This window comes from Tasmannia lanceolata, unplaced genomic scaffold, assembly GCF_043159265.1.
Source record: "Tasmannia lanceolata isolate RefF3 unplaced genomic scaffold, GAP_Taslan_0.1 ptg000015l, whole genome shotgun sequence".
NCBI lineage: Eukaryota > Viridiplantae > Streptophyta > Magnoliopsida > Canellales > Winteraceae > Tasmannia > Tasmannia lanceolata.
In genome coordinates, this window is record NW_027518692.1 from 57,060,728 (window position 1) to 57,074,010 (window position 13,283).

The 13,283-nt window shown below is 36.8% G+C and overlaps 1 protein-coding gene across 1 annotated transcript; it reads right to left on the reverse strand.

Moving 5' to 3' along the window:
• Positions 1-949: 949 nt before the first annotated feature.
• LOC143892607 (vacuolar-sorting receptor 6-like) lies at positions 950-7,623 on the reverse strand. The gene is made up of 13 exons (XM_077397335.1): positions 7,177-7,623; positions 5,301-5,990; positions 4,804-4,892; positions 4,588-4,657; positions 3,729-3,812; positions 3,556-3,632; positions 3,296-3,377; positions 2,680-2,762; positions 2,423-2,486; positions 2,197-2,325; positions 1,700-1,803; positions 1,449-1,551; positions 950-1,320 (listed from the first exon to the last, which is right to left on the reverse strand). The coding sequence occupies exons 1-12, from the start codon at positions 7,466-7,468 to the stop codon at positions 1,453-1,455; spliced, it is 1,863 nt and encodes a 620-aa protein (XP_077253450.1). The 5' UTR covers positions 7,469-7,623; the 3' UTR covers positions 950-1,320; positions 1,449-1,452.
• Between the last annotated feature and the right edge of the window lie 5,660 nt (positions 7,624-13,283).

Consider the following 13,283-nt stretch of genomic DNA (forward strand, 5'->3'; position numbering starts at 1 on the left):
TCACTAACTCAACACACCCTATTACTTATTCATCTTTAGGCATAACTTGCCAATGGTGTGGTCATTAGATAACATAAAGTTCTAGAATGGGATACTATGTTTGTCCCATTTTCTAGCTTGATTAATCTTAATTCATCCCCCATTAAGTGACTTTAGATGAGTAGAAACAAACAACTAGACAAACTTTAACTAATACTTCACCTCCAACAAGTCAAAGTCAGTTGATTGGAAGGTTAGGATCATTTGATCGATCATGATTTTTTAGCTTTGTGCACATTCAGTTATATTTGTGACAGTTAGCAGGTAAGCTGCTTTGAAACCAGTCTACTGTAAAGTAGTACACCAATAGAAAAGAGAGAAAACAAAAGACCATTTCAGTGATAAATTCAGCTAGAAAAATTACAGTTCAATGGTGAACTCAACCAAAAAATTTCTATCTTCAGCCAACCAGAAAAACATGTAATCTTTCAGGTTCATGAAGACAAAACCATCTCGATTAATTGCATAATACCGGCAGGGATGCTTCGATGGTTTGATGTTCGCCACACGTACAGTGGTTATGCATAAGCTTGACAAACAAAGACGGCTTTGTCATGAAGGACCAGGAACCAGCTCATGCTAAACAGTACTGCATTTCTGATTGGTGTCTTCAAACAAGGACTCAGATCACAGCACTTTTCAGGATCCCTATTGAATTTTCTTGCAACTTTTGGGTGATAATGATGGAACTTGTGAAGCAACCAATTACTCCAAAAGCTTAAGCTGTGGGAGAAGGTGTTATTTAATCTTTTATACTTAACACTCTCCCTCACGTGTGGCCCCTCTTTAGGGGTTGGCCTACATGGCACATGTCGCCCCTCTTTTGGGTTGGCTATTAGATGTGGATTTTTAATATCAAGGAGATTTTGGAACTCAGGACCTTTGCTCTGATACCATGTGAAACAACCAATTAGTCCAAAAGCTTAAGCTGTTGTAGAAGGTGTTATTTAATCTTTTATACTTCAACAGAACTCATTCCATTGCCTTTGTTAAAAGTGCCAAGGCTGCAAACTCAACTTCTTCATTTCATTACACATGAGCCGAGCTGCATTTCCTTTCTTTGTTTGATTGGGATCAAACTATATTCCTTTCTAACTAAATTTACATAAATTTGTTTTCATGTACAGAGCCAAAGGGAGACAATATTCTCTTCATACATGGGATACCTCAAGAGAAAAGGTTGGACCATCTGTTGCAGGAGATAGTTGTTGAATGGATCTTTAAGCTTTCAATCAGCAAGAGAGCCTCTCCTACTTAGTTAAACAATTTCCTGCTTCACCTCTCCTCACAAAACCAACATAACATTTGCAGAATATTAGAAAGGTAACAATGTACATAGCTGCTAATGAATTTAGCTTGACAGAACAGTGGAATGGAAAATAATCACGTCGTTCATGAAAGAAGAATACCTCCTTACACAGAATCTTGACGTAGAGGTTGGGCCTCGATCTCTTGGGTTTCAAGCGGCATGTACTGTGACATGATAGCCATGATCTCTGAGTCCATGTAAGACTGCAAAAAGGAGAAAATACCATCAAAAATATTAATTGGGCCCACAACTTCAATCAATAGATAATACATTTGAGCTTGCTCTGAAATCTTCTTGCCAAACTTACCCGGAGCCTAATTTTTCAAAAATAAAAAAAATAAAAAAAATTACCCGGAGCCTATATTTGTAGAATATATAGGCAGCTATGCTCACACCGACAACACCAGATAGAACTAAGAGTGTCAGGAACCACCCAAATCTTGATGTATTCCTGCCTGTACGATAGAAAAACAAGGACCAAGCAAATATAAGAACTAATCACTTTCCCACATCCATAAAAGACCATGGGCAGTCTAATCTAATAGTGCTTGTGTCATTGTGATGTCTGAAATTACTTCCCAAACTACATTAAAATTTAACGATCCTTGAGGTTGGAGTTCTAATTAGATCTCAAATATAACAGACAAACCTCAATCTGTGACATTGAAATTCTTAAGTTCATCAATATCAAAGTAAATATTTATTCTTGTATGTAATTTAGAGCACGGACAGGAAGCCCATCTATGACCAAATAGCCAAATCTATGAATGTTCTTACCACATAAATGTGAATCTCTATTACAAAAATCACACTTCTACTATGTTGACTACAGAGAAATATATCCTTACCGATGCACACATCCTGATCCTTTATGTACAAAAGATCTCCCTTGCACTTGCAATCATATCCACCCCATGTATTCTTACAACTGCAACCATCACACTGACATGCAAGTCCTTCCTTACATTCATCAACATCTGACATACAATAAAGAGACAGCTGTTAAAATTTGTTATTTGTGACATAAAATAAGAAAAAAAACAGATATATTACATATATTAGATCTATGCACACCTTCACATTTATAACCATCACCACGAAAACCATGAGGACAGCGACACCCTTTTAACTCAAATCCCTTTTTGCATCAAGAAACAAATTACGTAAAATGATCTGAAATCAGAATTTTGTTTTTTCATTGTGCATATAGTATACAAGTTCAGTAGAGATGGTATATGCTAAAGAACTTCCAGTACTGAATCAGTGTAAATAATATGTGGAACATCCTTAAAATATTAAAACGCCAAGGATAAGAGATAATATCACTGAACTGAGCAAGCTGAGAAAGTTTGTCCTTCTCGATTTTCTGACCAGCAACCCCCATTATCCACCATGCATCTTGCAGGCCCAATCGCTGCCAATAAAGGGAGAAAAAAGGAAGCTAAGTTCACAGGTAACAACCTAGAAACAGGGGCATTACCATTCAAGCATTCAAAGGTTAGATGTTGGTCTCAATCCTGGGAAAAATGTATATCAGAAATATATCTTTAAACATCTGCCGGGAGACCTGAATTTCAAAATTTTGTTCCGAATTGTGTGGAAAACTTGTTATACATGCTGCCAGTAATTGTCATATCATGCTTCTCTTTCATTTTGGAGAGACAGCTATAGTTTTGAAATTAACTCGTATGCTTCCTTACTGGAGAACTTTTTCTCAGGTAAGGAAGCATTGGAGGACCATGCAAGTGTTGAAAGCTGAGCAAGGACAAAAATAAGTTGCATTGGAGGACCATGCAAGTTCACATGAATCAAAACGGATATAAGAATGGAACATGTGCAAGCCAATATTCTTTGCTGCATAGAACATGAAATTATGATGGTTATTCTTATCTTTATAAATTGGGAGGGGACTAAACTATTGGAGGAAGATATGGAATAACAGTGTACCTTGACAAGATTTGTAACCATCTCCATGATACTGAACACCATTCACTACAGGGCACTCACAGACTCTGCCCCTGAAAGTATCCTAAACAAAGGAAAGTAATCCAAAGATCAGTGAAAAGTAAAATTGTCTTCGCTTCATAAATCCACTTCTAGAAAATGCTTCATCAACAAAAAGATTTACTGAGCACATAATGCTGAGAAGTACAATCTTAAGAAGCATTAAACAAAAGAGGGATATAAGGTAATCTCATTTGTAATACCTTGCAAGCACTTATATTAGATCGCGAGTCCCGCCAACAGCCACCATTCCTTTCAAGGCATTCATCGGTCTCAATATCTACGAACATATCAGAAGGAAACAAACATTCACTACATATACTCAAAATCTAAGTTTATTTGGCCAGTCCTGATTAGAAATGCAAAGAATGCAAACCTCTACTCAAACAAATTGGAGGATCTGTGGTCACTTTAAACCCAGCACATATGGCCTTCAGCACAGAAGTTCTCTCCAATTTGCCTTCAAAGCCAACAAAATAAGTACTTTTACAATCGGATACGCAATAATTCATGATCAAATCAAATATCACACACATGCATCGGCGATTCGACACAGACAAGTCAATGTGGAAAATAGCTGATTGGACAAGATGATGGAAAATGGTAAAAGGTAGTTAAAACCGTGAAGAATAGGTAGATTAATTTTGAAAAATATAAGGAACTTTACATGTAACAATAAATTTTGGAAAGGAGAAAGCTCCTGAGAGATCATGGATCTATAGTTTTAGGAAGAGAATAGAGTGAGAAGATAAATAGATGAGGTTAGACCTTTTGGCCCTTTTGGTCATGTCACATTGGTGGGGATAAAAGAAAATATTAAATTAGCAAATGAAATCAAGTGCCCAACTATACTAGAATAGAAAACGCCAATCTATTAATGTTAGGTATCTGATCATCAACCAAGAGAATTTAATAGGATACTTACAGTCAATGTTTGACTTTACTGAGCTGTTAAGTTTTAGTTAAAGATTGTCCATTAGTTGGATCTTGGCCCAAAAAAATTTAGATGATAATAAGAAATAATAGAGACAGAGAGAATCTTAAGTGCTTTCACATCCTACTATTTTTGTAGCTGCTTTTGCATATCACAATTCACAACCACCTCTCACCTATAAAAAAGACAACTTGTTTGTTTGGAACAACATGGTAACTGTGATATTGAGAATGCCGTGGAGTTATCTATAAGACAATAATTAAGTTTCTTATAAAAATCGTGCAAGAATTTCATAACAAACCTCGATACTGCACATTGTTAATAACCAAAGTCGGCAAGATGGTAATGTCACCACGGGATCCTCGTCCAACCTAAAAATTGAAACAAAGGCATTGAGTTCTAAGACCTTAATGAATATCTCTGCGTGTTTGTCACTATTAGAGGTGGATCAGGGTTAAGAAATGACCCTTAAATATTAATTTCAGGGTGAAAAGCAAACAAAAAGGGAAGCAAATACCTGGAGATCTTGCTCAGCCTTCAACACTTGATTCTCTACATCAGCGTCAGGATCACCCATGCATTGTTTAACCTTTTCGAGCGGCAAATCTGATGGCTCACATTGAAACAATAAGGTCAGCAGATCATAAAATTTTTAAGAACAGCAGCCAAACAGCTATGTCACAAATATCTCCTATATTTTCCACATATAGTGTTTTTATCGCGACATTTTGATAAAACGACAAAATTCTGAAATAATGCCGAGATTTTAAATATCGATATTTTCCCGATATTTTTATTTTATATTTTTCTAAAATTTATGTATTTATATATTTTTTCAATAAATTTATTTTTATCAATTTTTTCCCAATATAAATCCGAAAAAAAAATAATATATCCTGCGAGTATCCCTTGCCAAGTAATTCCCGAGAAAGATATTTGTGACATAGCTAAACAGAAAGAAGAAACACAGAGGGAGCTCAATTGTAAGTCTCCTAGCTGGCTAGCTTCACTCACCAAGCAACATGACAACCTCCTCCGCGCATTCCTTGCTATATTTCTTCTTCTTCATAGAACATCTGATATGAAAATCTGTCACAAAATCCCACCAAACCCATGAACGGTTACTCTCACTGGCGACTTTGTGTACACATATCTGCCGCAAGTTCTCAACAACAACATCCTTCCCATCATACCCAATGGCAAAATCCTTCTCCGGATCGGGCGCACAGTACCTCCCATGATTTATACACTCAGATTTGCATTGCTTGCTGAGAATAAAGTCCTCAGGGCAGTACCAAGTTATATAATGTGGAGTGAACTGAGTATAACCACCCTTCTCTAGTATTTGAGCATGGCCCTTGAAATTCTTCACAAAATTCATCTGTTCATTGCACCTGATCCCACACTCATCATTGCTATTGGTCCAGAGTTCATACTCAACTCTCTTATCGGGGTGAGGCATCGACTCCCTCCAGTCTAGTTTTATCACAACCTCGTGATCTTTCAAGGCTTTCTTTAAGATTTGGCCAAAAGATAGCTTGATTAAAGCTGATGGGATTCTGATTTTCTCTATGTACCCGTCTGCATCGCTGCTTTTGTCGGGAGTGTCCATTGTTATCAAAGGCTCCTCTGTGTCGTCTGCGACTAAAACAGCTGCCGCTCCTGCTTGTTGCGCGTTCCATACTTTCAAAGCGAAGTAGCACTCTACGGTGGAATTTAAGATAAACAAATAAATAAAGCCCATTTATCAAGAGACCCTATTTCTTGGTTGAATTCAGAAATTTGCAGAAAATAAGAAAAGATGAAAAGCTAACTATTTTTTAAGGTTGTTTATTTGTTGGTTAAGGCTATAGAATTTTCTAGGATTAGAATAACCAAAGACATGGAGAAGCAACCTCTAGATATTGATCAAAGAAATCCAAAGAACAGAGCAAAATAAATTAAGAACCAACCATTCCTCCCAAGAGCTGTTAGATGGATAAAAGTTACAAATTTTCGTTATCTAGAAAAAGCAGAGGATTAGTCCAAGATATGAATTTTTCAAACGGGAAAACCCACAATCTAATAATAATCTAAACGAAAAGTAAAACCAAAAGGTAACAAAATTGACATCATTGGGGACTGCCTTGTCTTTCAGCAGGGTAAAATCCACAAACTCCTCACAAAATTAGTGATTATCCATTATGCAAAACTGTCTGTTTGTGCGAAATTCAAGAACTTCCTCGGAAGACTCTTGTTCGACATGTAAATCTCAAGCTGTTCAAATTAAGGCTACCCATTACTGCGAAATTCAGAAATTTTTACAGAAGACTTAAAGTTTTATGATTAAATTCACATATCATGCAATGAATAAAGGACACACTGCCGCCAATACCACGTTTTCTAGTTCAAAATTCAGAAATTTTCAAAAAAGATGGTCTGTTTTATATGCAAGTTAGCTAACAGATCAATAAAAGAAGAGGAATTACAGAAAAATTATGTCTTTGTTAAAATTATGTCTTCGTCAAGTTTTCTTCACATTCTACAGGAATTACAGCAAAATAAAGGACACACAGCCCCCCACCCACCACTCAAAATTATGTCTTTGTCAAGTTTTCTTCACAGAATTGCACAAAATATGAGAAAACAGAGGAATTAGAGCAATACAAGTTTGCTAACAGATCAATAAAATAAAACCACCCATCACTCAAAATTGTGTCTTTGTCAAGTTTTCTTCTCAGAATTACACAAAATATGAGAAAACAAAGGAATTACAGCTATACAAGTTTGCTAACAGATCAATAAAATAAAACCACCCATCAATCAAAATTATGTCTTTATCAAGTTTTCTTGACAGAATCACACAAAGTACAAAAAAAAAAAAAAAAATACAGATGAATTACAGATATACCTCCTCGATCAAGCAGGAGAATGAGCGGTCTAGAAGATGGGGTTTTTATGGCGTCCTCACTGCCAAAGGGATTGCAGCCTGAGGATTTCTTTTGTGGGTAAACCACAGTTCCCACCATTGTCCCTCCATAATTTGGAGTTCCAAAATTTCCAATGGCACTATCATGCTTGGTCCGAATATGGCCCGGTGAAAGGACAGTTATGCTACTCTTCTCCACCACAAATCTACAGTGGACTGATATTATGATGTTTAAGAGCAGTAAAAGGGAAGTGCAAATTCCAAAATTTTCCATTGTAGGTTTGATTTTTTGTGTTTTTATTTTCTGGGCTTGGTGGAGAGAAAGAGAGGGAGAGATGGGTGTTTACAAGGAGAAGGAGAAGAAGAAGAGTAGGAAATCCCTCCAACAATCTACAGGTGGACACAGAGATTTATTGGATTTTGGATTGTCTATGTCAAGTATAATAAAAAGAAAGTCAGTGACTAGGAGAGCCGAGGAGAGGTACACAGGTCAGCGCAACTAACATTGAAGGTGACTCTTTCTTTAACTTTGACATGGTACTGTTATTGGCACTACCATGTTTTGATAATTGCACTAAATTATCTTGTCTTTTCTTATTTAAAAAGCTGACAATGCTATTACAGTTCCCCAAAAGCTGCTAATAAAAAGACAAGATAATTTAGTGCGGTTATCAAAACATGGTAGTGCCAATAACAGTAGCCTTTACATATGTCCTTAATTTCTGATAAAAGGACAGGTAGATCCTTGTCTTTTTCTTCCTTTGGAAAGTGATAGGAGGAAACAACTCCGTGTCACGATCCTCCCGAACAGCTGCATGTATCAAAAAGATTAGGAGTATGTGAGTTTTATCAAGGAGATAAAAGTAGTCATTAATACAATAATACATATGTGGTGCAATAGGGAGGGCTGTGGGGAAGCTCTCTTGACTCTTACACGGGTATGTCTTCCTAGCACCTATATATTTCTTCTTCTTTTATTTTTTAGTTGATATCTCATATTTCCACATTTCTCTTTCTTTGATTTTTTTTAGTTAATATTTCATATTTTCACTCTCTCTCCTTGTTGTTTCAATTTTTATTTGAGAAAACAACAGTTACCTACAGGATAATGCTAATAAGAAACTTTTGGGTCTTACATTGGGATAAGTATGTGCAACTCGATAAAATTGATCTTTTAAAACATTAGGTTAGGTTGTTAGGTTAGGTTAGGTAAGGTTAGAGTTTAGAAAAGCCAACCTAATACCCAATTTAATTTTCGATTGGGTTGAGGTTGAGGCCTTGGGCAACCCGACCCCATTCCCCCCAATTTTATTGTGATTTTATCGCAATTTCATAATGTTAGGGTTATGTTTTTTTTGTATTTTATTATTTTATTTCCTGAGCCAACCCTGAACCCAATTTGTTCCAACCGGACTCACTCCAGTCCGATTTGAAAAATGTGGTTGTGCTTGGGTTGAGAGATTTAAAGGCAGGTTGGGTTAGGGTTGACCTGAGGTTCGGGTTAGGGTAGGTAAACCCAACCCGGCTGGACCCAAGTTGCATCCCTAAAACCAATTGTTGAGGTGTGCGTGCACGCACGAGAGAGAGAGAGAGAGAGAGAGAGAGAGAGAGAGAGAGAGAGAGAGAGAGAGAGAGAGAGAGAGAGAGAGATGTGTGTCCACTGAATAAAACAGATCAGGTGTGCCTTCATCTGAAAATCATATCACTATCAAGTTTAGATTCCGAAAATTAGGTGCAATTGATTAATCTAGATCCTTACTTCTTTATCTAGCTATTACCTTCCTCACTATCCCTTACACTTTAATCAAGGAAAGAGACTTTCTTTTTCTTTTAAGTAATCATAGCTATTTCATTCAGATCATATGAAAATCAATACCAATTTATTGGCATTTAATGTCGAAAATTAGGTGGGCTTTTGCGGAAATGAAGGAATTGGAACATGTCATCTCACTGTTTGGTTCATTTTCAGAAGCCAAGCTTAGAGTTCTACTAAAAATATATTTGCCGTGGGAGATGATATTAGCATTCCTAAAAATATATTTGCCGTGGGAGATGATATTAGCATTCCTTTGTTTCGATATTAACACTCTCACTTTCTCTAACACAAACAAATTAAACAAGTACAATAAGGAAGCAAAAAAGAATATAATTGAATGAGGAAAGCTTCACTTGCCCCACCATACACACGTCACACATGTGTGAAGATCCAAGATCGTTGATCCATGACGGGATGCATCTTCCTTGTATCATCACTTCATTTGAGAGTTGGCACTAAATTTCTGTAAATTTGGCCATATACTGATCATCTTTTCTTACCTTTCATAACGAGATTATTTTTGTTAATGTTTAATTTATCTAAAACTATACATTTTTTGTTATGGAAATTATCTATGCGCTCCCTTGTTTCTCTGTATATTTCATTAGCTGTTAAAGGTTAATATATTTTCCAAAAAGTCATAAACAAAACAATTAGAAAGTGGTTTAATAAAGCAAGGAGTGACATTATCGAAACAAGAGTGTAGATATCATTGTGCTTCAGTTATTCTAAGAGAGAAGAGCAAGATGGAAGATTTCTCTCATTTGGCGTGAACGCAACTGACCCGCTGATTTTCGCTATATAGCAGAAGAGAAAATGAGAGAATTATTTGAATTTCACCCAAAATTCTATGAGAATTACACATCACTTTTTTTGACTTTTTTTAACAAAGGCACCCATTCAACCCACATATTTTCAATCCTACCTCCTCCTTTATGCTTTTTAACAAACGCACCCATTAAAAGACACATAATTTCAATCCTACCCCCCCCCCCCCCCCACCAACCTTTATGCTTTTTTAATTATGGAAACCTCTATAGATTGGAGGACTAGGATCAGCCTATGAAAATGATTTTACGGGCACAACCTATTGATGTTGTGTTCCATTACATCGACGGTTTGGATCAACCTATGATGTGGTTCGTACAGTTCTTTGTCGGCCCGTGTAGAGAGTTCTCTACACACTAGCTTAAAATACAGTGTGGGCCCACATTGTTTGGGTGATCCAAGCCATCCATTTTAAAGGCCCTCACATAGATAGGGTGTCTACAAAAAATCAGATCCATAGGATCATCCCAATCCTACGATTTGTGGAGGTAAAATGGATGTCTTTAAACCTTCACAAATTAGTCCATTTTTTGCCTCCACAGTTTGAATGGTTAGGATGATCTTATGGATCTGATTTTTTGTTGACACCCTATGTATGTGAGGGCCTTAAAAATGAATAGTTTGGATCACCCAAATAATGTGGCCCCCACTGTATTTTAAGCTAGTGTGTAGATAACTTATCTACACATATGTGTAGAGAGTTCTCTACACACTAGCTTAAAATACAGTGGGGGCCCACATTGTTTGGGTGATCCAAGCCATCCATTTTAAAGGCCCTCATATAGATAGGGTGTCTACAAAAAATCAGATCCATAGGATCATCCCAACCCTACGATTTGTGGAGGTAAAATGGATGTCTTTAAACCTTCACAAATTAGTCCATTTTTTGCCTCCACAGTTCGAATGGTTAGGATGATCCAATGGATTTGATTTTTTGTGGACACCCTATCTATGTGAGGGCCTTAAAAATGAATGGTTTGGATCACCCAAATAATGTGGCCCCCACTCTATTTTAAGCTAGTGTGTAGATAACTTATCTACACATGTGTGTAGGAACCGTTTTCTCATATATATATATATATATAAAATGACTCCTCCGGAGTTGTCTATCGTCGGTTGTAATTGTTCCTTTTCTCTATTTATTCATCTGGTGGGGGTCTGCATTACCCCAAATTACCTAACCCCCTCCCAAAAAAAAAAAAGAAGAAGAAGAGCAAGATGGAGACTTGTACACAAAAAAAATCAGGTTATCGCATTGAAAACCACCTTAGTCGTTGCTCAAAACTTGTCATTCTGGTTTTAAATAAAGGAAAAAATTAATTGGTGAGTTCTTCTCGCTATCAAAAAATGGTGGCGCCAATGCCAGTGGTCTATTTTTAATATCCAATATTAAAGCCATGCAGACTCGAAATTTTCAATTTTTGTCATTTGTTCAAAATGTTAAGGTTAATTTTGTCTTTGTAGAAAATACTCGGCTTCTAGGCGAGAGACCAGACTTGCAAGGCAAGATGAAGCTCTCAAAATGCGATTGGCTGCACCATAAAATATCCAAGGTTACTTCATAAAATAGGTTCAATGAGAGCTTCTCTGACCTCATTGAATACTAAGGCATCCTTAATAAATAAGATCAATGGAGGTATGAGATCATATGACTATTATTTTTCCTTCATTTGATTATGAATTATTTGAAGCCACCTTTTCATTATGTCACAACCCCACATGCATCTCATTCTAATTGTATTTTATTGATAATTCATTTAATTATTACAGTCCTTTGGACTTTAGATCAAGCTTTCTTTAATTTTTATATACACATTGATCTTGATCAACGATCATTTGATATTTTGATTCAACACTATTTTGGCCTTTTTTATTTGATGATACCCCAAATCACTTCCCATTGTAATTTGGATTTCTCACATTTGCAGCCCTTTTCTCATTGTAATTTGGATCAGATCAAATTATTGGATTTTTAATTCAGCAGCTGACAGTGAAAAAAATCATATTTCTAAATTAGCTGTAGAAATAAGAAAATGGAAATCCACAGATGTGGCAGTTTCCTTCACCCTCTATGTTCCTCAACCTCTCCCCTTCACTAGGAAGTATCCCCTTCCCCTCTCTCTCTCTACATGAGCTGGCAGATCTATTCATTTTGTACTCAAAACTCAAATCCAAATACAAAATCTGAGGTATCCAAACGGGCCCTAAGGGAAATCTTTACTGCAATTGAAAAATTGTATCACGCACATCTGAATCTCAATAGTCATACTTGTGTTATTTCAAAGCTATGATTGAGTTTAAGCCTACCAAATGAATGGTCCAGATTGAATGGAAACATGCTGCGTGTTGACGGACGTCCCTTAAGGACACGGAACAATTTTTAATAGATAAAATCCAAGTGGGAGAGTTTCTTATCTAATACTAAACTAGGGTTTTATGGTTTTGTTCCCTACGTAATATGTAGGGAAGATGTATTTTTACTTCCGAGCAATGAGATCTTGGTACGTCGTAGGAAAGCATCTTTTGTAAGTACTTGGGAAAATAAGATAAATAATAATGCTTGTTTCAAGAGAAGCTGGTGAACAACCTGTCTAGGAGTTACCTACATTTCCTTGATAAACCTGGGTTGACTAGCAGGTGGAGAGAGAGAGAGAGAGCTCTGCAAGAAATTATTTGGATTAGGAATTCTTTTTGGAAAAGCTTGGAAAGGAAGGTCATGTTTGGCAACCGTGAATTTTTTTTTCCATCAAATATTAGCTTATCAAGTGGTGAGAGAAGGCTAGGAAGGTGGGAGATGAAGAGTCAAGAGACTTGAGATATGATGGCTGAGAGGGTGTGAAGTGTCTAAATAACAAGGAAAAAATAAATTGTATATTTACTAGAATTTTGCTTTGAGTGCTGCTATGGAGACCGATTTGGGGACCTAGAGTGGAACCGGCCCAATCCCAACATGCCACATGGCATGGGAGGGGTATTTTTGCAATTTAAGTGGAACAAATTGAAAATCAAGGAACCAAGACTGCTAACTTGTAAAGAGGCTATTAGTGCGGTCCCAATTCGGTCTCCCTATTATTAATCTTTTTTGTTTTGCTAGTTTAAAGGCCTTTTCTCACCCTCTCCCCATTCCTGCTCTCTCTAAATCTCCCACCTTCCCTAGCTCTCTCTTTTCCTAGTTTATTGGCCTCTTTTTCATAGGTTTTTTCTTCTTCATACGCATGATATGTCCATTTTGCATGGGACCCAGACCACTTGCCCCCCTCTACAAGTTCAATAATCTGGATTGCACATAGATGTCCCCATGTGGGACCCTGGAGTTGGGCTACACAATGACTTGAAATGGAAACTCGTGGATAGAGTACTATAAAAAGGGCTTAAAATGTCCTTTAGGACTAATGATAATGTCAACCGTTTAGAGCATCTATGTTGATAATGCCATTCGGTACCA

Coding starts and splice junctions, on each gene's coding strand:
- LOC143892607 (XM_077397335.1), bottom strand. CDS start 7,468: ATGGAAAATTTTGGAATTTGCACTTCCCTTTTACTGCTCTTAAACATC. Junction 5,991..7,176: donor TCTCCTGCTTGATCGAGGAG/GTATATCTGTAA, acceptor ATTCCACCGTAG/AGTGCTACTTCGCTTTGAAA. Junction 4,893..5,300: donor GGAGGTTGTCATGTTGCTTG/GTGAGTGAAGCT, acceptor GTGAGCCATCAG/ATTTGCCGCTCGAAAAGGTT.